At 35.1% G+C, this 24,262-nt stretch overlaps 1 protein-coding gene across 10 annotated transcripts in view; it reads left to right on the forward strand.

Annotated features, from left to right (window-relative positions):
* DMXL2 (Dmx like 2) overlaps window positions 1-22,333 on the forward strand; it is a 124,748-nt gene extending 102,415 nt beyond the window's left edge. For 6 of the 10 annotated variants that reach the window (XM_033107092.1, XM_033107093.1, XM_033107094.1 and 3 more), the window contains exons 28-44: window positions 1,557-1,805; window positions 5,597-5,775; window positions 6,456-6,586; window positions 7,160-7,245; window positions 7,642-7,843; window positions 8,643-8,760; window positions 12,008-12,070; window positions 12,870-12,956; window positions 13,034-13,155; window positions 14,348-14,486; window positions 15,110-15,170; window positions 15,308-15,435; window positions 15,957-16,034; window positions 18,043-18,134; window positions 18,588-18,640; window positions 19,877-20,094; window positions 20,859-22,333. In XM_033107092.1, coding sequence (XP_032962983.1) covers window positions 1,557-1,805; window positions 5,597-5,775; window positions 6,456-6,586; window positions 7,160-7,245; window positions 7,642-7,843; window positions 8,643-8,760; window positions 12,008-12,070; window positions 12,870-12,956; window positions 13,034-13,155; window positions 14,348-14,486; window positions 15,110-15,170; window positions 15,308-15,435; window positions 15,957-16,034; window positions 18,043-18,134; window positions 18,588-18,640; window positions 19,877-20,094; window positions 20,859-21,068 — 2,216 coding nt within the window. In that variant the 3' untranslated portion in view covers window positions 21,069-22,333. The remainder of the gene's footprint in view (window positions 1-1,556; window positions 1,806-5,596; window positions 5,776-6,455; window positions 6,587-7,159; window positions 7,246-7,641; window positions 7,844-8,642; window positions 8,761-12,007; window positions 12,071-12,869; window positions 12,957-13,033; window positions 13,156-14,347; window positions 14,487-15,109; window positions 15,171-15,307; window positions 15,436-15,956; window positions 16,035-18,042; window positions 18,135-18,587; window positions 18,641-19,876; window positions 20,095-20,858) is intronic. The other 4 variants (XM_033107098.1, XM_033107100.1, XM_033107101.1 and 1 more) reach the window with 1 other exon arrangement.
* The last annotated feature ends 1,929 nt before the right edge of the window (window positions 22,334-24,262 follow it).

Consider the following 24,262-nt stretch of genomic DNA (forward strand, 5'->3'; position numbering starts at 1 on the left):
GTCAACACAGCTGCTTTTGAAGTCTTAACTTTCAGATCAATATCAGACATATGCTTAAGATATAGCAGGGAGCATACAATTATTTTTGAGTGTAAATTTATATATTAGCATAGGGGTGAGCATTCTGTGGCACATATGTCATGCTCTCTGCCAATTCTTTTTTTTTCTCTGGTTACCTCTCTTTCTCATTCTCCACATTTCAAACCTTCTTTACTCTCTTAATAACCTTCTTCACTCTCCTAATAGCCTTTTCTGGTCTGCCAAGTTATTTAATTTTTACTCTACTTGCTTTATAACTCTGAGTTTACATGTTAGTGATCATTGTGAAGAGTGGCAATAGAAAGAAATGACAAACTCAAAGTGTGTATTTAAAATTCATGTATATATATGTTCATAGAAAATTTTATTTTAACTTTTTATTGAAATAATTTCAGACGTTATAAAAAGTTGCAAAAATAGTACAATTTCTCCATAACCTTCATTCAGAAACCCCAAATGTTAACATTGTACCATACTGCTTATCATTCATTCCTTTTCTCTCTGACTCACTTATTTTGTGTATGTATATATATATGTGTATTGTTTTCTGAAATATTTGAAAGTTGCAGACAAGATGCCCTTTTAAATCTAAATGTATCAATGTGTCTTTCCTAAAGACAGACATTCTCTTGTATATAACCATAGCACAGTTATCAAATTCAGCATCTTAATATTGATATAATACTGTTCTCTAATCCGTAGATCTTTTTCAAATTTCACCAATTGTACCACTTACGTCTTTTTTTCTGGTCCATATAACATTTAGTTGTAATTGCTCATTAGTCTCCTCTAATATGGAGTAGTTCCTCATTCTTTGTCTCTCATGACTTTGACACTTTTGAAGAGTACTAGCTAATTACCTTTTAGAATGTCCCTCAATTTGGGTTTTTCTGATATTTTCTTAATTTTAGATTCAGGTTATGTATTTTTGGCAGGAATACCACAAAAGAGATATTGTGCCCTGCTCAGTGCAAAATATCAAGGGGCATATGGTGTCTTTTGGTCCCATTACTGGTGCTATTCACTTTGATCACTTGGTAAAGTGATTTCTGTCAGATTTCTCCTTTGTAAAGTTACTGCTTTTTCCTTTGCAATTAATGAATATGTTTTGAAGAGACAGTTTGAGAGTGTGTAAAATATAGTTTTACACACTAATTCTAGCATCCAGTGATGATTGTTGCCTGAATCAGATATTAATGTGGCGATTACTGTTCTGTCATTCCTTCTATTTTATTAGTTGAAATTGTACTGACATTGATTGTAAGAAAGAGCTTTCCTTTCTCCCCTTTAAATTATTTCTTCTTTCTTTCCTTATATCGCTATATAGACTAATGGATTCTTGTTTTGTAGGCTATAACCCGTTTTCCTATCATTATTTTTTTTATTGCTCAAATTATGGAAATAATGTTTTTCGTATAATATAGATAAATAATTTGGTTAAATTGAGAATTTGGATTTTTTTTTCCTTCTGGAGCTTTATGCTGATATAGTTCTCATGATATTATATACCCTTACAGGTGTGAGCTCACTTATTAATCTCTTGAGTTCAGCCCAAGATGAAGACCAGCCAAAATTGAACATTTTGTTGTGTGAAGCTATTGTTGCTGTTTACTTAAGTTTATTGATACATGCTCTTGCCACAAATTCCTCCAATGAATTGTTTAGACTTGCAGCCCACCCATTAAATAATCGAATGTGGGCTGCTGTTTTTGGAGGGGGTGTGAAACTTGTTGTGAAACCTCAAAGACAATCAGAAAGCATTTCAGGTAAGATTAATATATGTAAATATAAGTGATTTCCAATGTTTAAGTAAAAGATTTTTTAATGTTTTAAGAATTTTTATTGTGAAAATCAGTGATGTTTAAAGTATAATCACTCTTGTTAGGATAGTATATAATTAGACTCATGTTAGAATAAGGAATGTGCAGTAATTTCAATTTAACGTTTTTTAATACCAGGACAAATTTAAGGAGGATAAAAAAGAAATAGGAGAAAGGTAAAGATAAGTGAGGAGACAATGTTAAGGAATGAGGTCATGGAAAAAGGATAGTTTTTAATCAGATAAAGAAGATTAAAATAAATCCTCATAATCTTTACAGAGCATACCGGCATTTGGCTTCAGATTAAGTTTATGGTCATGTACAAGATAGCTGTTCCACTCATGCACCTGTTTTGTTTATTCCATTTTCTGCATGTTTTTTTCTTCCTTTCTGGACTACAGTATATTTTTCATCCCACTTTTTAAGATGGTAGGATATGGTGAGATATAGACTTATGACATAGGAAAGCTTTCCATCTTGGTGCTGACATACATATTACAGATGAGCAATCAGTGGCACAGTTTAAATGACACAAGTTCTAATCTGTGTCCTTACTGCCAAAGGTTGAATTAAATGAATAGGTTACTATGTAAGTCAAAGTAAGGGAGGACATCTCTCCAGCTCTCATTATATGTGGATTCTTACTTAATCTTTATCCTCCTAAATAGTAATAGTCTACTTTAAACTTAAGAATTTTCTCTCCAAATCACTTCTTCTCTTCCTGAATTTTCTATTATTTTTTTTCATGGTAATTCATTCAGTCCAGTCATCCATGCTTAAAAATCTCTGAGTACACATTTGTGTTTGCATTCACTTAACACCTACTATCTGCCAGGCAGTGTTCTAGACTTTGGAGATGTGGAGTTAACAAAACAGACAAATCCCTTACCTTCATGAAGCTTATTACATCCAGTGGAGGTAAAATTAACAAGTAAAAATATTTCAGGTATGATAAGAACTCTGATAAAAATAAAGCAGAGTACCGTATTTTCTCATGTATAATGTGCTGCTGTGTATAATAATCACCCATGTTTTTGGCCCAAACTCTCAGGGAAAAAATCTTTCATTTTAATTTTCCAAGGGATTTTCCAATAATTTTTGTAAAACTATCAGCTCGCTTGCTAGCTCCGTCCTAAAGTGTATGAAGAGAAATGTCACGCTGTTCACCCTGTGGTAATAAAGTCAGCATCACCTGTTTTATAAGTCAGAGTCACTTACTCTGTGGACAACAATACATCACTCTTCGTTTCATTTCATTGACTCTTTGGCTGAAATTACTTTCGTTGCAAGTTCATCCTAAGTTCAACAAAACTGATGATCATATTCCAGGGTATTATTTTACATACGGATATCGTTATTAATTTCTAGAGTTACACTTTTAACTCATAAGTATAAATAAAAGAATTAGAAACATTTATATAGATATGGAATTAGTACTACCCATGTATAATGCACATCCTTATTTTTCCCTCACGAATTTGGGCAAAATGTGCATTATACACGGCAAAATACAGTAAGTGGAGAGTGATGAGGCAAAGGGGATGGGGACAGTTTAGTTAGGGTGGTCAGAAGACACATTTCTGATTAGATAGCACTTGAACAGAGTCAGGGAAGTCAGGGATCACAGCGTGCAGAGCATTCCAGGAACATGGAGCAATGAGGGCAAATGTCATGAGGTAGGACTGAACTTGGCCTTTTCCAGGAACTGCAAAGAAGGTCAGAATGGCCATCATGAGCCACGGAGTGTGGTCAGAGATAAGTAAGCTAAATTTCTGGGGGCAAGGTCACTTAGTTTGATGGGTTATGATAAAGACTTTAATTGTTGTTCTAAAGAAAGACAGGAAACTACTGGAGGGTTTTAAGTGGACGAATGACATAATCTGATTTAAGTTTTTAAAAGACCCACTCTAGCTGCTGTGTGGAGTGTAGACCGCAACAAGAATAAAGGTAAGGAGCCTGGGTGGGAGACTGTTGTAATAGTCTACTTAAAAAATAATTGTGGGTTACCATGAAGAATGAATGGATTTAATTATTTCATATTATATATAAATCAGACCATCATGCTGTATACCTTAAACTTATACAGTGATGTATGGCAATTATTTCTCAATAAAACTGGGGAGAAAAAGAGTGGCAATACAAGTGTTGGCAATGGAACTCCCACCTGTGGGAATGTATAACCATTTTGGAAAACAATTTGACAGTTTCTTATAAATTTACCATGTGACCCACTTACCCCGTGTCCCAACAATTCCACTTTTAATTAATTACATAGAAGAAATGAAACATAGATTCACACAGAGACTTGTAAATAAATTTGTACACAGCTTTAATCATAATAGCTCCAAACTGGAATTAACCTCAATGTCAATCATCAAGTGAATGGGTTAAATAGAAAAAAGAATGGGTAAACAAAATGTGGTATACATATGTAAATGAGTGTTACTCAGCCATAAAAAGGAATGAATACATGCTACAACCAGCATGAACCTCAAAAATATGCTAAGTGAAAGAAGCCAGACAGAGAAGTCACATATTGTATGATTCTATTTATTTGAAATACCAGAATAGATAATCCATAGAGACAGAAAGCAGATTGTTGGTTGTCAGGGGCTAGAGGGAGGGAGGAATGGGGAGTGACTGCTTAATGGATATGGGGTTTTCCTTTGGGGTGATGAGCATGCTTTGGAACTAGATAGAGATGGTGGTTGCACAACCGTGTGAATGTACTAACTGCCACTGATTGTATACTTTAAAATGATTAATTTTATGTACAGTTCACCTCAATTAGAAAAAAAAATTAAAGGTGATTTAGCTTACTGTGGTAGTCATGGGCAGAAAGAAAAGTGGTCATATTCTGAATATAATTTGAGGTTATTGCTGATAGATTGTGAATTGTGTGGGGTATGGGAGAAAGGAGTTGAGATCGAGTTGTCATTTTCTGTGATGGGGGACTTGAGGAGCGGAGCGGTTGTCCTCTACTCTCTGGCCATCCCATATCCAATGAGTGCCTGAATCCTTTTGATATTTCTTTCATGTATTCCTTGTATCTAACCCTCCTCTCAGACTTCACCACCCGCCATACTAGTTCAGGCCCTTATGTCATCTTCGTCTATCTGCCTCTCTAACTGACCAAGCACATCAGGCTTCATCATGTGACTAGCTCAAGATGCTTTCATGAGAATACCCATAGGATAAGCCCCAGCCTCACATTCACAAGCTCTTCCTGGCCTAACTCTAGATTGTTGTCAGTAGTGCCCTCCCTGCTGCCTGTCTAGCAAAAGTAATGTACTCCTCATTAACCGAAATCTGTGATCATTTGTGTCCATTGTCCCTTTCTCTTTTCACACTGAGCTTCTGCATTTCTTTTAAGGCATGTTTTATATTCTCCATATTCAATGAATCTTTCTTGAACAACATAAATAATCAATCAGCACTCTCCTTATGACTTATTGAATATACCATTTATTTAGTGCATTGTACCTAGAATTACTTTCATCCTTTTCTGTATAGCACAAAGACTGCTTCATGGCCACATATTCTTTTATGCTCTGTCCTCACCTGCATCTTTGCCATGATGGCTGGAAAACTGATGCAGTAACTAGAAGTGTTTAGAAGCACAGATGTAAGTAATTTGGTATGGACTAAACCATGGCAAGAATAGGATGAAAAGAAAGGTTAACTCTTTGAGTTAGTAATGGAAAATAAATGCTAATTTCTTTCTTCTATCTATTTAGCACCTCTTGTTCCTTCTGAAGACATAGATAAACACCGTAGGCGATTTAACATGCGAATGCTGGTCCCTGGAAGGCCTGTAAAAGATGCTACCCCACCACCAGTGCCTACAGAAAGACCATCTTACAAAGAAAAATTTATTCCTCCTGAACTTAGTATGTGGGATTATTTTGTTGCAAAGGTAAGGGGTATGAGGAATGCAAGTTTTAAGTGTGTCTGTTTTATTAACTCTTGTACATGCATCACAGAAGAATGATGGGGCAGCTTCTGGATTGATTAACCATAGCTTAGACATTTGTTCTCTCAAGTCTAGAAACTAAATAGTCATTCAGGGATGATCAAGTACTTGATATGGATTACACAAATTACAATCATGTGGGATTTAGGTATAAATTAGAAGTCAGTTTATTAACATGTAATCAGTGTCATCCTTTTCTGGTGACTGGAATACTTGTATCTACCTTCTAAGTTCCCTTCATCTGCTTATCAGTAGTTCCCTTGGTCAGCATGGAATTAGGGCAGAAGTAGATGGATAGATATTTGGGGGATTTATCAGGCCATGGTGAGGCCTTATGACACATTCTATTTTCGGGATCAGAATACTCATGGTGACTAGATCCATTATAGTGTCAGTTCTGACCACGTGGGCTACATCACTTGCTTTTCAGCACTTTGTTTTTCTGAGCTCATCACCTTCCTTCTATTAACATGTTTGCCTCTTTACATGTGTTACCACTGTTGTCACCTTGCTGTGAGTGCACATGAGGGAATACATCTCCCATCATGCCTCCTCTCAATGTTAAGTTAGGACAAAAAGAACCCAATTATACATTTAAAAAATAACTTTACTTTTTATTGCAGCCATTTCTTCCTTTGTCTGATAGTGGTGTTATATATGATTCTGACGAAAGCATTCATAGTGATGAAGAAGAAGATGATGCTTTTTTTTCAGACACACAAATACAGGAGCACCAAGATCCAAATTCCTATAGGTAAATAAGGATTTTCTTCTTCTTCTTCTTCTTCTTCTTCTTCTTCTTCTTTTTTTTTTTGCCATTTCTTTTGTAGAAAATCCTTATATTACTAATTTTAAGTATATTATCACAAATTTACATAAGAACTGACTTACGTTTTCAGAGTAGGAATTCTGTACCTTTGAGGTAAATTTCCAGACAGAGTATTTCACATCTGGTTTTCAAGAATAATTTACATACAGAGTGCAAACACAAACATTTTTAGTGAGGAAAAATATGTAATTTACTGCGCTGTTAGAACTTACATTAATTTGCTGATGTGTTTTTAGATTCCCCGTGACTGTGTAGTAAATCTTTTTTCATCAGGTAATTTCCAGATATTGTAAGTGTAATATATTGTTGTATATCTTTTATTTTCAAAGAATACAGAAGTGCCTTTTTTTAAAACATATTAAGCTATTAGAAAAAAAATAGCTTTTTTTCTGGGTAGGAGATTGGGCTAAACAACTGACAGGGATCACTACTATGCCTCTCTCATGATTTTATTTTTCTATTGAGGAGAATTTTTTTTTTGTGTCCCCCTTTGAACAGCTGGTCTCTTCTGCATTTAGCAATGGTTAAGCTAGTACTTCACAATGTCAAGAATTTCTTTCCCATTGCTGGAGTAGAATTCTCTGGTAAGTTTGGAATTTGAAAATTTAATGTTAATAAATATAATAAATTACCATCAAGTTTTTCTTTACAAAATCCATGTGAAAGGGCATTTGGTACTAAAAAAAATATACTGCATTGGAGATTTAAGAGGCCTTGTTTATTTTAGGCTCCAGTCTATGGTTTTAATACATAGCAAAAATCACTATCGACCAGAAGGTTGAAGGAAAAAACAAAAACTAGACATTTTTTCAACTCATTTTAGAGAGCTGACCTTCTGCTTTGTTGAAAGTATTAAGAATCCAAGTGATACTAGATTAACATTTTCAGAAGTTACGGCTATAAAACTAGATTTTATCAATATGGGAATGATGATCTACATTTTTTATCAAAGTAAAATAACATATTCTACCACTTTTTAGAGTTGCCTGTAACATCACCATTAGGTATTGCTGTGATTAAAAACTTGGAGAATTGGGAACACATCTTGCAAGAGAAAATGGATCAGTTTGAAGGTCCACCCCCTAACTATATCAACACATATCCAACTGACCTTTCAGTAGGAGCTGGACCAGCTATTCTTCGAAATAAAGCAATGTTAGAACCTGAAAATACTCCATTCAAGTAAGAATGCTTGTATAATGCTTCATTTAACCTTTCTGGAAGACATTTTGTTAAAATATGCCAAGAGCCTTCAAAATATTCATAACTTTGAATCTGCAATCCTACTTCTAGTTGTATATGCTAAGGAAAACATCAGAAATTTGCTTAGAAAATTATTTTTCCCAGCATTACCTATAATTCAATAGACATTACTTTTATAATCAGGAAAAAAACCTTTTTTTGTGTTTTTTTTTTTTTGTTATTTAAAGAACTCTTAGAGAAATTTTTTGAGATAATCTACATATGCAAACAGGTGTTACTGACCTTTTTATTTACATTTGCAAACAGTAATTTAACAGTAAATACATTGTTTTTCATTGATGGTTTGATCTTCTACCTGTTCATCGGGGGCCCCCTTTTTTTCTTTTGAGGCAGCGGGCCATGTTTGCTCCTAAGCTTGAAAGAGCAGGGCTTTTGAGGTTGTTAGGATGTTCAAAATGAAATCTATGTCTTTATCTTCATTGGTGATAGTAGGCTTTAACCAACCTAAAGTATAATTTAAAAATAATAAGAGATTCATTTGACTCTCAGCTCAATCTGTTCATTCAGAGAACCTGTAATTAGAGAATTAATTGCTAGGTGAAGGGATGATTTCTTTTTAGAAAACTAAAAATTAAAAGTGAAATAAAGTGTAAAATTTTGTTGAGCCTAATGTATCTTCTTTGCAGTAGGTAATGGAGGTTTTTAACAAAGGCATCTGCAAATATTAAACACATTTTCTATAGACTAAAAGAGTGTGATGTGTTGATTGTTTTAATAGATCCAGGGATTCCTCTGCACTTCCAGTCAAACGACTTTGGCATTTCCTTGTTAAACAAGAAGTTCTTCAAGAGACGTTTATTAGATATATTTTCACGAAGAAAAGAAAGCAGAGTGAGGTATTTTGAAAAAAAATAATTCTGTTGTAATTTTTGTTTAGTTTTCTTTAGTATTTTTAATGAAGTCTGTGCTTAATTTATTTTGAAATTTACTTTTTGTTGGAATTTAGTATCTTTCATACATCATAGGTAATAGTTTACCAAACTACAGTAAATTTCTTTTAAGATAAACACTTATAATTTTTATTTCATAACAATGAAATGACATAGGTCCCTTGATAAATCATATATACTTAAGTGAGAGTTGCTACTTCCTTTATAGTGTTTCCCTTTGGGCTTTTACATGTTATAAAGATTGTGACGGATGGTGTGGGAATGTAATATGTAAATGAGTATACTCTATATTATGATCTCTGTATATCATTTAATTGAAAATACAATGTAGCCCTTTAAAAGCATGTTATTTATTTAGGATTTAGAAATGAACAGGATAAACTTTAGTAGCAGCAAATTCAGGATAATTTTGTGAGAGAATGACTACAGAAATACTAAATACATGATGAAGTAAGATCAGAGTGAGGCACAGGTTCTGCATTGCACGGTGATTTTTAACCTAAATATAAAGTAGTAATGTAATACCACTCAGGATTTAACAAGAATCAGGAATTTGGGAGACTGCAGTGTAGAATTTAAATTCTATAATTTATAAGGATCTTTTCCTTATAAAATGAGGGGTATATAGATGTTTTATAAGAGCATTTTTAGTTCATTTGGCCATTTAATGAGGTAATGGACAGTTTGGAGAGTGTACTCAGTACAGTGTCAGATGTGGTTCAAGATTTGGCAAACAAAATTTATGAGAAAAGAAAAATGAATTATATTTCACCTAGGTAAGTGAAAACCAAGAGGGACAGTCTACATGATTCAGTTGTTGCAAGGTAAAATATAGAACTGCTTCTCAGTTTTCCCCCATACCTAGGGCAGCAGAACCTACTGAATTCATTCCTTTCACTAGTCATCCATTTACCTCTATGGTAATTGTGATCAGCCCTGTGAACAGTCATTTATTGTCCGTATGGATTTAAAAATTATGTACTTAAATGAGGAATTAGGGGATTGAACTATAGAGATCATCTAAAAAAAGTCATCTAAGCTTTTTTTGATAACATACAAAAGACCCTGATGGCATTGAAGTTATTGGTGTGGGGTTTGTTAGAGGACTCATAGAGCCAAATTAATTTCCTTTTTCATTTAACCCACTGTTTACAGCATTTCCTGTAGTGATGCTGAATCCATATGCCGTAAAATAAGATACAGAAATCTTAAAAATAGATTTAAAATAAAAGATACTTATTCAATTAAGTCTCTGTTATCTACAGAAAGCCAGTTCATTAAAGGATCAATTTCCTGAGTGTTTAGTTCTTCAAATTATGAAACATAATGATTTATTGAAAATATGCTTTAACTATTCATAAGGTTGTAGCAGTTGGATTGTATAGGACTGTCAGAGCCTCAGCCTGCTGTGGGGAGCCGGGTGTCTAGATTGCTTGGACCCTCAGACCCTTGTCTTGCTCTTCAGGTTCTGTTCTCTCCTCTTGGGTTTCCTTCTTCCTTACTAAGCCTATGCCTCATTCCACCCCTCTCTCTCTTCTTTATGCCCCTCAGTCTCTGTGCTCTTGGCATCAGCAGCCAAGCTGTGTGTTCTCTGATATTTTTCTACCAGCAGAGGGTCTCCATGAACAGAGAGATGTGGGATAGAGATAAATAGAACCTTTCTTAAAATGCTCTGTAAGCATTGGTTGGCTCCAGGGAAGGGAAATACATGCCTGGGAGTTGGGACAGGAGGAAAAATTTTTATCATGTACCCTTTTGTACCTTTTGAATTTTAAATTGTTGAATGAAATGATTATCTTGTCCAGTGCTGTGAAATAGAACTTTCTGTGATAATGGAAATTTTATCTATTCTGTATAATACAGTAGTTACCAGACAGACACATGTGATTATCGAGCATTTGAAATGTGGCTAGTGTGACTGAGGGACTGAATTTTTAATTTTGTTTAAATAGCCACATATGCTTAGTGGCTACTGTATTGAATAGCATAGATGTGCTGAAAAATTGTTTTCATTAAGGAAAAAAATGTTAAAGCTGTTAAGACAAAAACTGGTCACTAAGTTCAGAAATGTGCAACATTATTAAAATGACTCATACAGGGAGAGTTTTATCTTTTTAAATTATTAAATAGGATTTTGATGATCAATAAATTTAGCAAATTCAGTAAATTAATTAGTAAAGCTAGCAAACTAATCCTAAAAGTGCTAAGATGTTAGCTAATTAAAAAAATGACGTAATAAAAATTCTCCTGAGAAATGCTGAAATTTTAGATGTATTCATAAGAAATTTTTACTCACCGAATATATTAAACAAGAATATTCCACAAAACAAGTTTTTGTGAACTTGATAAATGTGGCAAACTCAGCTACTTGATTAAAAGCAAGTAAGTTCGTTAGCACTTGGGCTTTTGCTGAATTGGCCCCTGCACACATTTACCATTCCTTGACTGTCAGCTGTAGCAGCCCTGGGGCGGTCGCTGAAGGCCTGGTCAGAGAGTTTGGCCCTTTTGGCTTTAAGTGAAGCAGCCACTTCACGAGGAGTGGATTGCTCTGATCCAACCTTTAGAGGTTTCCACAGCAGAGCAGAAATATTACTGCTGATTGTAACCATCCCTAACGACCCTTCATCAACCAGAAGCAAGTTATTTGTGTTATTGCCTCCATGCCTCATTTTGTTAAATATTTGTTTATTTATAAGGAGAAAAATCATATGATTATAGTAAATGGTTTTTGTGAATTTTAATCCCTGACTCTCTCTTCATGGATATATTTCTTATGAATAAGAGTGAAATAATTATCAGTACTTTCAGTCTGGGTTTAGAGATAAGTAGTTTCAATTTGTATTTGCACTAAACCCCTATAAGATAGGAATCTATATAGTATAGAATGCATCTGCTTATGCATATAGGTTTTATTTTTGTGTAACGGATGTACAAATATCTAATTTTTATTTTGAAATAGGTTTTGTATAATAGTCACATTAACTTTTATTTTGCCTGGTTTGCTTTGTGTTGTGTTTATCTGATTACATCATGTTTTACTCAGTTTAATTTCTTTCTTGATTTTGTGTTTTTAAAAGGAAGCCTTGCAAATTCATTTTTACTATCTTCACCATTTCAGTTTGAAATTTTTCATTCTGTTTATAATTTTGTTTCATGCATGTGTTTTGTGTTTGTGATGGTGTGGTGTATTTAGTCTGTAGAAGAACATGTGGAACAGGTCAAACAAAACTACGTAGCAGAAGATTACCACATCAAGGTAGTATTCCAAGTTCTTGTATTTAGCTCATTCTTTAAAGTTCAGGGAGCTAACCCCTTATCTCTAATACTAACCATGACTTCCCCAGCTGGCTAACTAGTAAGAATACTCATCTCTCCCATAAGCCTCAGTGACATAGAGTAGGAGACGCTGGGTATGACTTGCTTCCTCTTCCTGCCACTGGTTCTTCTTTTTCTTGTTCATCTCTGTTTCTGTCACTTTTTCCAATTTGTTCTTAAGCATAATTTTTTTTTAACTTTCTTCCTTCTTGATTCTGCCTCTTCTTTCCTTCCCATCATCTTTGACTTAATCCACTATACCTTCCTCTCATCAATCTCCTTCATTCTTTTCTAACTGTTCTTCTTTCCAACTTCTCCTTATTCCTATCTCACCACCCTTATTTAAAAATGTTTCATTTCGTATGTGACTCCTTTGTCTACGTCTTTTTCTTCCACTCTGTACCTCTTATGCATACACATTCCTACTGCAGTATCTTTATACACTTTTGGAAGAGATAAGACACATTACTGTCATAATTACTAATGAAAACTGTGTTAGCTATCTTTTATGCCAGTTAATCAGTGTCCTATAATCACAATGGAATATTTATAATTGGGGTGATTACAGGGCATCAGAGAATTTAAGATAATTCCAAAGCTAATTTTCAACATGCTAAAAATTACCTTTTTACTTGCTGCTGCTACATTTTCTTCTTATCCTTCCTTAATTTTGTGGAGTGTACAGATTTCTGCATGGAGCTATGCTGCAACAACTAAAGCTGCTGACAAATGTTTTGTAGGTTGAAGCTGATCTGGGCTATCCAGGTGGAAAGGCAAAAATCATTCATAAGGAATCAGATATGATCATGGCATTTTCCATTAATAAGGTAAAAGCTTTAGTCATTATAATTTCATTTTTTTTAGTGAAATTGCTTAAATTATTGATTCCGCCTTTGCTTTACAGGCAAACTGTAATGAAATTGTTTTGGCTTCAACACATGATGTACAAGAACTCGATGTTACTTCTCTGCTGGCCTGTCAATCATATATGTGGATTGGAGAAGAATATGACAGAGAATCCAAAAGGTTAATATCTTATGTAGATAATTTTAAATGTAGTTTTCCTCAAAAGGAACCCTTTTGGTTAGGCACATGATTTTGAATTATCTTGAAAAGTACATTTGTATCTTTCTCCCTTCATTTGGATAGGAGACAAATATAATTGGCTTAGCTGCCAATAAAAGGCTCTGTTTACACCATGAACAAACTACTCATACTTCTTCATTAGACCTTGAACTAGTGTTTGAGTCAGCATAATCCTCAACACCAAAGTCTAATGCTGACAACTGCGATTTTGACATTTAACTCCAAAGAAATGTCAGGAATTACACAATATTAAGTAAATTCATTTGATCTGGATAATTAAAGCAAAAAGCAGTATACACAAATGTATATTAATTAATTAAAATTAATTTATATTAGACTGATTGATGAGTCACATTTACTGAGTAATTTCCAGTGTTTCTTCTTATCTCCTTATAAGCATAGCTTTTCTACAGATAAAAATATAGACAACTTTGCTTTTCAGTAAAGCTATAGACACTGTACCAAGAGTGTTTTTGCAACACTTCCCTTTATTGGGGTTTCTCCTCCACATTTGTCCTCCCTCTTGCTTTTCTCCAGACTCTTAAAATTGTTATATGCTTGGGAATGGTGCCTTGAATAACGTCTGTCTCTGTTCTGTTGAATTTTCTATTTTGTCAGTATATAACATAACTAGATATCAGTATCACACTTCAGAGTAGATATAACCATGTAATATATGATATGATATAGTCCATCATAAAAATTACTTCAACATTTTTATGTGATAATTAGTACCTTACTTTAAAAAAATCTTTAAACTCAAATTTCTTTAAAAATGTATGAATTTGATACATGGGATAGTTATACTTGAATAGAATACATAGCCTTTTTCTATACATGATAAAAAGAAAAGCTCTGTTAAATACTTCAAAATAAACATTTGTTCCAACTTGTGCAGCAATAAAATTACCCTGAACAACATTCAACTAAATTTATGTTTTGCTTAAAGGGAAAAAGTTAAACGGTACTAAAGTTGGCTATGATTAGGACATGTACCAAAGTTTTTCTCATGGATATTTACTCATTTTTTTAAAAATAAAGGTGATCCTGTGTGTTCCTAAGAAGCCTCTGTAATTGGAGTTTGTGTTGAGAAAATGCAATTTTCACAGTAACACGCGAATGTTTTTCACAGTTCAGATGATATTGATTACCGTGGTTCCACTACAACTCTTTATCAACCCAGTGCACCGTCCTATTCAGCAAGTCAGGTGCATCCACCTTCATCTCTGCCATGGCTGGGCAGTGGACAGACGAGCACTGGAGCTAGTGTGGTATGTTACTTACTTTTAGGTTTGGTGTCTGGATATGGACACCCTCAAAAACAAGTTGAAGTCACTTTGACAAACAATGATCCTAATGGTCAGTGGCAGTGACCAGTTATAATAACAGCGAACATATTGTGAGTTTTTTTGTCAGGTGCATGCTTTTTCTCACAACAACCCGAGGTGGTAGGTGCTGTTATTATCCCTCATTATCATCTTACAGATGAGCAAACCATGAGGTACAAAGTGGTAAAGCGAAGTCCAAGAGGAATTCATGTCTATGGTAACATTGTTGTTACGTAGTCACTGGAGTTGAAGGGGTCCCATTCTCATGTTCTACTCTGCAGACTGGAGATACTCCTGCATGTCCTCAGGAGGGATGCTCATTATTAGGTGAAGCTGCTTGGTATCCTCACAGTCCACACAGGCCAGGGCTGCACCAGTAAGGGACTTCCACAACCTGTTCAGACAAGTGTTGCATGTGTAGTGGTTCAGAGAATCCACAACAGTTTATTTCAGTAATAAGCCAGTTGTAAAATAAATATTATCAGAATTAGAGTTGGCCTGAATCATATCCTTCCTGATCCCTTCGGTTATGTACAAAATACATTTTTTATTATCTTCTTTTAAAGCTTATGAAAAGGAATCTACATAATGTTAAGAGAATGACCTCGCACCCGGTCCATCAATACTGTAAGTATTTTATATATGATCCAAGGATTGAAAATGGCCTCCATCATTTTGAAGTTGATTTATAGAATGGAAAATATCGGAATTCTTTTCTTTAGCTTTTTCTGTTCTTATTTTCTGCTTTGTCTTTTGTGTTTCAGATCTTACAGGTGCTCAGGATGGCAGTGTACGAATGTTTGAATGGACACGACCTCAGCAACTTGTCTGTTTCCGCCAAGCCGGCAATGCAAGAGTTACCAGATTATATTTTAATTCTCAAGGCAACAAGGTTAGTTCTTGGGGGTTACTACTAAATTCATGTGAAAATAAGTGTAGATATTTATGAGTAAATGGTTAGTAAAACTATATCAAAATGCAAATTCAATGACCCTGGCTTTGAGCTGAACAGGTAGTTTGTTTGTATCTGTTTATATACCACCTCGTCTCCCAATAAAAGCATAAATCCACAAAATTTTGTATGGATTAATTATCTGCTTAAAGATACTAAATACTCTGTGAGGGTAAAGAGCTCTGTCGAGTGTGTTGGTGGAGCCTGTGATCGCAGTAAAGCACCTGAGAGGACCTTCCAGGTTCTTACTAAATTCTTCTACAGAAGATGGGGGGAACTGGGAAAGCATTTAAAAAGGGCAGGATGTTGGTAGTACTTGCACTTTCTTGGGAACTGTAGCAACAGAAACAGAGGTATAGGCAGAATGTTCAGTGGGGACTAAGTGACTGCTTTCCGTAAATGTTTTTCCCTTTGATATGGACACTGAGAAGCTCTGTTTAATGTCTCTGCCTTTCTAACAGTGTGGTGTTGCTGATGGAGAGGGTTTTCTGAGTATCTGGCAAGTAAATCAAACTGCAGCAAATCCTAAACCTTACATGGTAAGTATCCCTTAGCATTCCCAGAGTGTGTAGAGGCCACTTGTTTATGAAGTGTCTGTTTCAGACAGTGAATCTCATTGGTGGATCTGGTGGGAAAGGCACTTCCATCCAGCAACTATACCATAGCTCAGTACCCATCATTGTCCTAGTTTTAGACAGAAATGACCTAAAACAGCTTGACGAGTAGTCATTGAATCTGAAATATTTCAGGGGCTTTCCCTGTATGTGGTCCTCCGTAGAATACATTTTTTTATACTTTTATCCATTTTGAAAATTAACTCTTTTTAATGATAGCATTTTGTAGTAATCGATTTTAGACACCTATATTAAGAATCAAATAGGTTCCATGTACAGTTGTCCCTTGGTATCCATGGGGGATTGGTTCCAGGACTTCCATGGATACCAAAATCTGCAGATGCTCAAACCCCTTATGTAAAATGGCTTACTGTTTTCCCCCGAAAATAAGACCTAGCCGGACCATCAGCTCTAATGCGTCTTTTGGAGCAAAAATTAATATAAGACTGGGTATTATATTATATTATACCGGGTCTTTTATTAATTTTTGCTCCAAAAAACGCATTAGAGCTGACGGTTCAGCTAGATCTTATTTTCGGGGAAACACGGTAGTATTTGTATATAACCAATGTATGTCCTTCTGTATACTTTAAATCATCCCTGAATTACTTATAATACCTAATACAATGTAAATGCTATGTAAATAGTTGTTATACTGTATTGCTAGGGAATAATGACAAGAAAAATCTGTACTTGTTCCATACAGATGCAGTCATCTCGGGCCTAACTACATAGTACACATAAGCAACAATGTAACATTTAAAACATTTTTGATCTGTAGATGTGGATGGCCAACTGTATTCCAGTTTGCTCCAGAATTTTGTTTACTAGGTTATAAAATAACCAATCCCAATAGGCCACCTATTCATTAATCCAAATCCTATTAAAACATTTGGTAATGCAGGCAAGCATATCTTCACCTGGTGGGGGAGAGGTGGAAGATGATGCTATCCTATAAAGAACTTCTGGCTTCATATATTTTGATTCTATAGAAAGTCCTGAACCTCCAGGGTTTAGGTAGATTCCCAGATACTTTTAAATTTTCTTTTCTAGGCTATGCACGTGTTCTTACGTATGTGGGACAAGATATTTCTCTTAAATTAGTACACTACGGACTGTATCATCAAGTCTTTACAGAAATGGAATATTGAATCTATCCTTTACCTTCAGTCATGATAATTTCAAACAGAAAAATATCTGTTTTATTTTAAAATACCCTGACATCTTCCTTTTTGGTCCTCACCTTCTACTCATCCAGTGGATCCAACAAGAAAAATCATCCCTGGCTCAGTGAATGGTTTCCCACGGTACTGGAATACCCTTAGGAGCTGTTTGGGACAGTCTTAAACCTCTGGATTATTTGCAGGACCACTTTTGATCTTGTTTTTGTAATTGTTAAAGGTCTTCCACCTGGGGGTGAGGGCAGGGAGCACAGATGTGGTAAGGAAGGTAACCAAGTTAATTTGACTTAAGTTCTTCACACTATAGTCCAAGACTAGATGGGTATGCAAGAGTTTTCCTCCTTGGGTTGTTATTTATTATGATTTATATTATTATTTAAAGTTTATTAAATGTATTTGAGGTCATTAGCACTAAAGTTGCTTGCTTGAGCCCTTAACCAAGCCATTTAATTATATGAAGTTCATGTACTTGTTATCTTATTTTTTTGTTATGTATCCTAAAAAAAAAAAACCCAAAAAAAAAACACACCTTGAATGCCGTGTTTTTACCATCCCTTTCAGGTTTTAAAAAATTATTTTATTTTAGCCAAATAATATGCAAATGACAGCTAATTCTCACACTATCACTTACTGTTCTAGACTGTTTTACAAAACTGTACTTAGCTCGTGCATGTATTAGCAGCATTATGTGTGCACTGTACCAAATTTTACTGGATTTTTAGATAACATCAATTGTATTTTGTTTTCCATAGAGTTGGCAGTGCCACAGTAAAGCCACAAGTGACTTTGCATTTATTACCTCTTCAAGTCTAGTTGCCACATCTGGACAGTCCAATGACAATAGGTAGGTTGACAGAGAAGCAAAATGAGAAATAAGCAAATTTAGAACAAACAAATCAGAAATAGACTTACAGACACAGAGAACAAATGGATGGTTGCTAGATGGGAGGGGGATGGTAGATGGGAGGGGTGTTGGGGAGATGGGTGAGAATGGCGAAGGGATTAGGAAGCACACATGGGTAGTTACAAAATAGTCCGGGGCTGTGAAGTGCAGTATAGGGAATATAGCCAAAAATGTTGTAAAACTGTGTATATGGTGTCAATTATGTGTGGACTTGATGGGGGATCACTTCGTAAGTTGTATGGATGCCTGGCCACTGTGCTGTACATAAATGTGAGTGAACAAAAAACATAACAAGATTCAGTAAGATATTTGACTTGAAGACAGTTTGCTCCTAGTGAGGACTTAGAGCAATTGTTCATGATGTATTTTTCTTATTGTTTGTTTCTTTATAAGAAATGTATGCCTCTGGGACACTTTGATATCACCTGGAAACAGCCTCATTCATGGTGAGTGAAGGTCTGTGATTTTTAATACACGATGAAGGAATGCTTTCCTGGTTTTTAACCAGTGAATCTAGTCAGTATTTATTCATGGGTGGACAATAGAGAAATATTTGGAATGTACAAAATTCTGAAAGTTAGCTAGAGTATCTGGCTCCCATGCTGAGGTAAATCCGTACATGTGTGATCATAGAAACCCAGCTAGCCTGGAGCACTCTTTAGTGGTATTCTATTCAGAAAATATGGTATGGCGTACGGTGTTACTACCAAGGCTGTTTAAGGAGTTAGTTGTAAAGTATTCATTGAGCTTAACAGAAATGAGGTCATATTTTAAAGAATTGAACCTAACTATAAAGTAGAAGTTAACCTTACAGTTAGAGCTAGAAATATGAACAATGCCATTTAAGTAGTATTCATCTTGTTTAATTAAGATGGTATTAGGTTGGTGCAAAAGTGATTGTGGTTTAAAAGGTTAAAAATTGCAAAAACCGCATTTGCTTTTGTATCAACCTAGTATTTCCCAAATCGGTGTCCTCAGGATCCCTCTTCCACGTAGTGGCACTGAAAGAGTGCTCCGCCCAATAAGTTTGGGTTAAATAAAGCTGGGTGGAGTTTTTTACAGGAAGATTTCAGTGTTTCACTATGATGTGCGTTTTGAAAGCTGTAGTTGTTTCCCAATTTTATTTGATTGCACAATTCTTTTTTCTGTGAATAACTGTTAACATCTTTTAAAGATTTGCCACATAGTCGTTTACGAAATAATCATATTAAAATGCAGAGAATCCTTGGAAGGATAACTCCTTAAATTGTAGCTGGTCATTTGCACACTGGTGTACTTACTTGAGTTTCAGTTACTTATCTGTGAAGTTTTGATGAGGCCGTATATGTGGGCAAGAACTAGGTGAGGGTAAGTACTTGTCATTGGTAGCTGAGTGTGTCATTGAGAAGCTTGGTCATTGAGAAGCCCTACATTTTTGCTTCTGCATACTACTTACACGGTAGCATAAGTTAGTTTGGGCTTAAGGTTTAAACTTCCTATGTGTGTTTTCATATTGAGATTGTGGGTAAGAATATCTTTTTCTGTCATTGGCTTGGATCTTCTTTAATACTTTGATCATGATTACAGAAATTAGAATGAAAAAATGTATCAGTAATTTCTATATTATTTAAATGTGCATTTAAATATGATCAGAATTGCCAAGATAGAAATTTTGGGAGAAATGACTCGTTTTCCTTCTTCAGGTTTCACGTGCCATGATCACGGTGCCACGGTACTCCAATATGCACCAAAACATCAACTCCTCATATCTGGAGGTAGGAAAGGATATGTCTGCATTTTAGACATCAGGCAGAGGCAGCTGATCCACACGTTCCAGGCACACGATTCAGCCATTAAGGCGCTGTCTCTGGATCCCTGTGAAGAATTTTTTACTACAGGGTCAGCCGAAGGTAACATAAAGGTAAGTTAGTACAAGAAGTGGGAATGTGCTGCTGTGTGTTGTCTTTATCTGTTGTCAAGACTGGTTGGGAAGAAAAATCCAAAAAACCCCACTGTGCTCTTTGAAATGAGGCACAAAGTGAAGCTTTGTGGAGCTGTTGAATGTTTCTTCCTTCCATGTGGTTCTTTCTAAACTGTTATGGTCCAGAAAACCAGATAATCAACCTCATTAGATGCTCAGGTTATGAAAAAGCCTTAAAGGACTGTTTTGAGTAAAGTGTATGAATTTCACTAATGCATGGATTTTTTGGTGACATTAGTTTGGCTTCTCAGCACTTCCTCCCCTCTCCTCACCTGTGCTCCCAGTACCTAACTCTATTTTGTATAGTTGAGGTGAGGTTTCCCGATAAGTGAGATGTTGCTGTTCTTTTATATTGCCCAGGGTCTAGCTTAGCATTAGGAACATTATTTGAATTAACTTAAATATTTAATTGAATTACAAATGGGGTTTTTGTGGTTAATATGAAATTACAAGAGGACAGGAAGAGAGAAATTCGAAAGAAGGGACAGTGAAGTATTAGGACAGTAAATTAATCATCTGAATAATATTATTTCCAATCAGATAAGCTGTTAGGAAAGAGTCAGTGGTTGGGAAAGTTGGGCTATAATGAGATTGTTTGGGCCAAGAGAATAAAAGTGAAGGTCACGTTTTTGCTTTTGGTCTCTTTCTCTCTTTTTTAAATGACTTACACTTTTTGTTTTCACTCTGTTTTTCTTTTAAACTAGGTTTGGAGATTGACAGGCCATGGTCTCATTCATTCATTTAAAAATGAACATGCTAAACAGTCCATATTCAGAAACCTTGGGGCTGGAGTCATGCAGATTGACATCACGCAGGGCAATCGGATCTTCTCCTGTGGGGCAGACGGCACTCTGAAAACGAGGGTTTTGCCCAGTGCTTTTAACATCCCTACTCAAATTCTTGACATTCTATAGACTTAAAAGATTTGGGCTTTATTTTTATAAACATTTCAAATAAAAAACACACTGCAATGGTTATTAGGCATTTCTGCTTTCCAAGCAGTTAACACATTGAAAACACTACAGGGAATCTCTGTGTAGAATTTGAATCTGATTCAAGCTGAGTGTCATGCTGAGTAGTGCCCATACAGGTCGGTAGAATGATTGTGCATGTACCTTTTATCATGCTGACATACTTAAAAAAAAAAAATCAAACCTAATACTGTATGAAGGATAGCTATTCTTTATAGCGTTTAGCAAATCTGATTCAGGAAACATTATTAGTAAGTTATAATAATGAGAAGGACCTTTATACCAAATTAAGGAAGAGAATGTTGCTGATTCCGGTTTTTCTTCCTGTTCTTACCACTGATTGAAGCATGCCTGCACTCTCCTTTGTTGAGCGAAGGATAGTCATAGGTGTTAAAAGCTCCAGATTACCAGAAACACTTTCTAAACAATGGAGCAGTGTGCAGTGACTAGTACTCTGCCGAGAGAGGTCATTGCCGAGAGAGGTCATTTCCATTCTTTCCTGCTGAATATTTTTCCTGTTAGTGTTCAAACTGAGCTAGTACTGTAACTTGCAAATGAGTGCAAATTTAAATGCAGTGTTTTCCTCACCTCTTGCACATTCACATTTTTTGGACTGCTAGTTTTTCTATTTAAACATTTGCCTTCATGTTAGGAATGTAATACGTGAACATGACGTATTTGTAGTTAACCAAAACATACCAGTTTAGTATTTTTTCTTTTCTTAGTCCAGTGTAGTACTTTTTCTTTCATGTATTTAAGGTTAAACACCCACAACATCTTAAGGCTATGTTGTAACTACACCAATAGAACATTTCATATCACAATTAAAATGAATGTTAGGCTTTTTGTGGCCAGTTAATAGTTGATGAGATTGGTGATACTATTTATTACCACAGCCTATTGTATAAACAGTGCAGAGCTAAATATTATTTGCTTATAAAATATTAGCCATTGTTGTTATATTCTGATGTACCTCCTTGGTTATGACCAAAAATATGTTGAGATATTGAAATCAATGTCTGTGTGTTTAAATGTTTACCAGCAAATTGTCTCATCATGTTAATGAGAATGCTTAATGCCTGTGCAGTAAATAGTAAAATATAATGGCATAAAAGCACCTTTCTTGGAAGGCAATGTGATGTTCAGGCTGTGAAATATATATGTAAAGGAAAAATAAATGTTATTTGTTAGAGTTTTACCTTAGTTTGGTCTGGTATTCTTTTATAATATTTTAAACAGTTGAGGTGATTTTAAATTTCACCAAATGTTTAACTTAAAGAATTTTTAAGCTATTAGGCAGTTCATTCATTCATAAATATTTACTGAGTAACTTATATATCAGTAGCCATTTTAGGAAATGGAATAAAGTGGTGACTCAGGGATGGCATTCAGTGTTGGGATTTAGTTGGGTGAGAACTAACCTCACTGTGCCTTTCTGTTCATAGAATCTCTGATTTTGGTGCTGACACTAGCGAAGGAGCTGAGCTGAGAATAGTACTTATTTGGAGTGGTGAGGGAAAGAGGAGAGTGGATGGCTGAATACATGGGAACGCAAATTTGACAAAAATTGCAAACATACATACACTTACCACAGTTTAGTATACCATAAACTGTATATGTTACATCGCGCCATCATTGTATATATTACACTAAAATAGTACCAGCTGATTCAGTTGTAATCTGTAAAATAGAAGTTTGAAACTGAAATTAAAAGACTATGGTAGCTGCTATCTTCTTTAAGGTATCACTTTATAGTAATCTGCCATGTCACACTAATTTGTGTTATTTCTTTAAAAATTAAAAAATTTAGAACAGTTTTAGTTTTACTAAAAAACCTTAGCCAATACCACCGAGTGTTTTCATTTATTCCCTTTACCATGGTTTCCCATATTAACATTTTGCATTAGTGTGATGTATTCGTTACAACTAATGAGCCAGTATTGATACATTATTAACTAAAGTCCATGGCTTACATTAAGCTTCACCCTTTATGTTGTACAGTTCTGTGGGTTTTGACAAATGCATATCATGTATCCATTACAATAGAATCATACAGAATAGTCTCATTGCCCTAAAATTCCCGAGTTCACCCATTCATTCTTTTCCCTTTGCCTCCAACCTCTAGCAACCACTGATCTTTTTACTGTCTCCATAGTTTGCCTTTACCAGAATGTCATATAGTTGGAATCATATACTGTGCAGCCATTCCAGATTGACTTCTGTCACTTAGCAATAAGCATTAAAGTTTCTTCATATCTTTCCTTGGCTTGCTAACTCATTTTTTTTGTTATCACTAATAATATTCCATGTATGAGTATACCACAGTTTGTCCATTTAACCTTTTGAAGGACATCTTGGTTGCTTCCAGTTTTTCACAATTATGAATAAAGCTACCATAAACGTGTGCAAGGTTTTGTGTGGGCGTAAGATTTCAGCTCAGTTGGGGAAGTACCTAAGAAGAGATTGCTGGATTGTATGGTAAGATTGTTTAGCTTTGTGAAAAACAGAAAAACTCTTCCAAAGTGGCTGTACCGTTTTGTATTTCTACCAGCAATGAATGAGTTCTGTTGAGAATTCCTGAGTTCTTAGAGGTCCCGTCGTTCCACATCCTCATCAGCATTTGTCGTCAGTTGTTTTGGATTTCAGTTGTCATAAAAGATGGTAGTGCTATTTCATTGCTCTTAATTTGCAATTCCCTAATGACGTATGATGTTAATAACCATCTTTTCATCTGCTTACTCGCCATCTGTATATCTTCTTTGGTGAGAAGGGCTCTTTTGCCCATTTTAAAAATTGGTTTGCTTTCTTACTCTTCATTCCCTTAATAGTGTCTTTTGCAGAGCATAAGTTCTTTGCAGAGCATAAGTTTTTTAATTTTAATAAATTCGAACTTAAAATTGGAGTGACAATTTCCCTTGTGCTTTCAGTTCTCTGATGATCTATGAAAAGCTGTTGATTTTCATTTTGTTCTGTTTTTTGGCTTATGATAAGGACAGGAATGATGTGTTCCAAGCTCTTTACATGTTGGAGCTGAAACCCAAAGTTCTACTTTGTGTTTGTATAACCATTATAAACTATTTCTTTTTTTAATTAAATTTATTGGGGTGACATTTGTTAGTAAAATTATATAGATTTCA

This window comes from Rhinolophus ferrumequinum, chromosome 6 (genome assembly GCF_004115265.2).
Source record: "Rhinolophus ferrumequinum isolate MPI-CBG mRhiFer1 chromosome 6, mRhiFer1_v1.p, whole genome shotgun sequence".
Classification (NCBI taxonomy): domain Eukaryota; kingdom Metazoa; phylum Chordata; class Mammalia; order Chiroptera; family Rhinolophidae; genus Rhinolophus; species Rhinolophus ferrumequinum.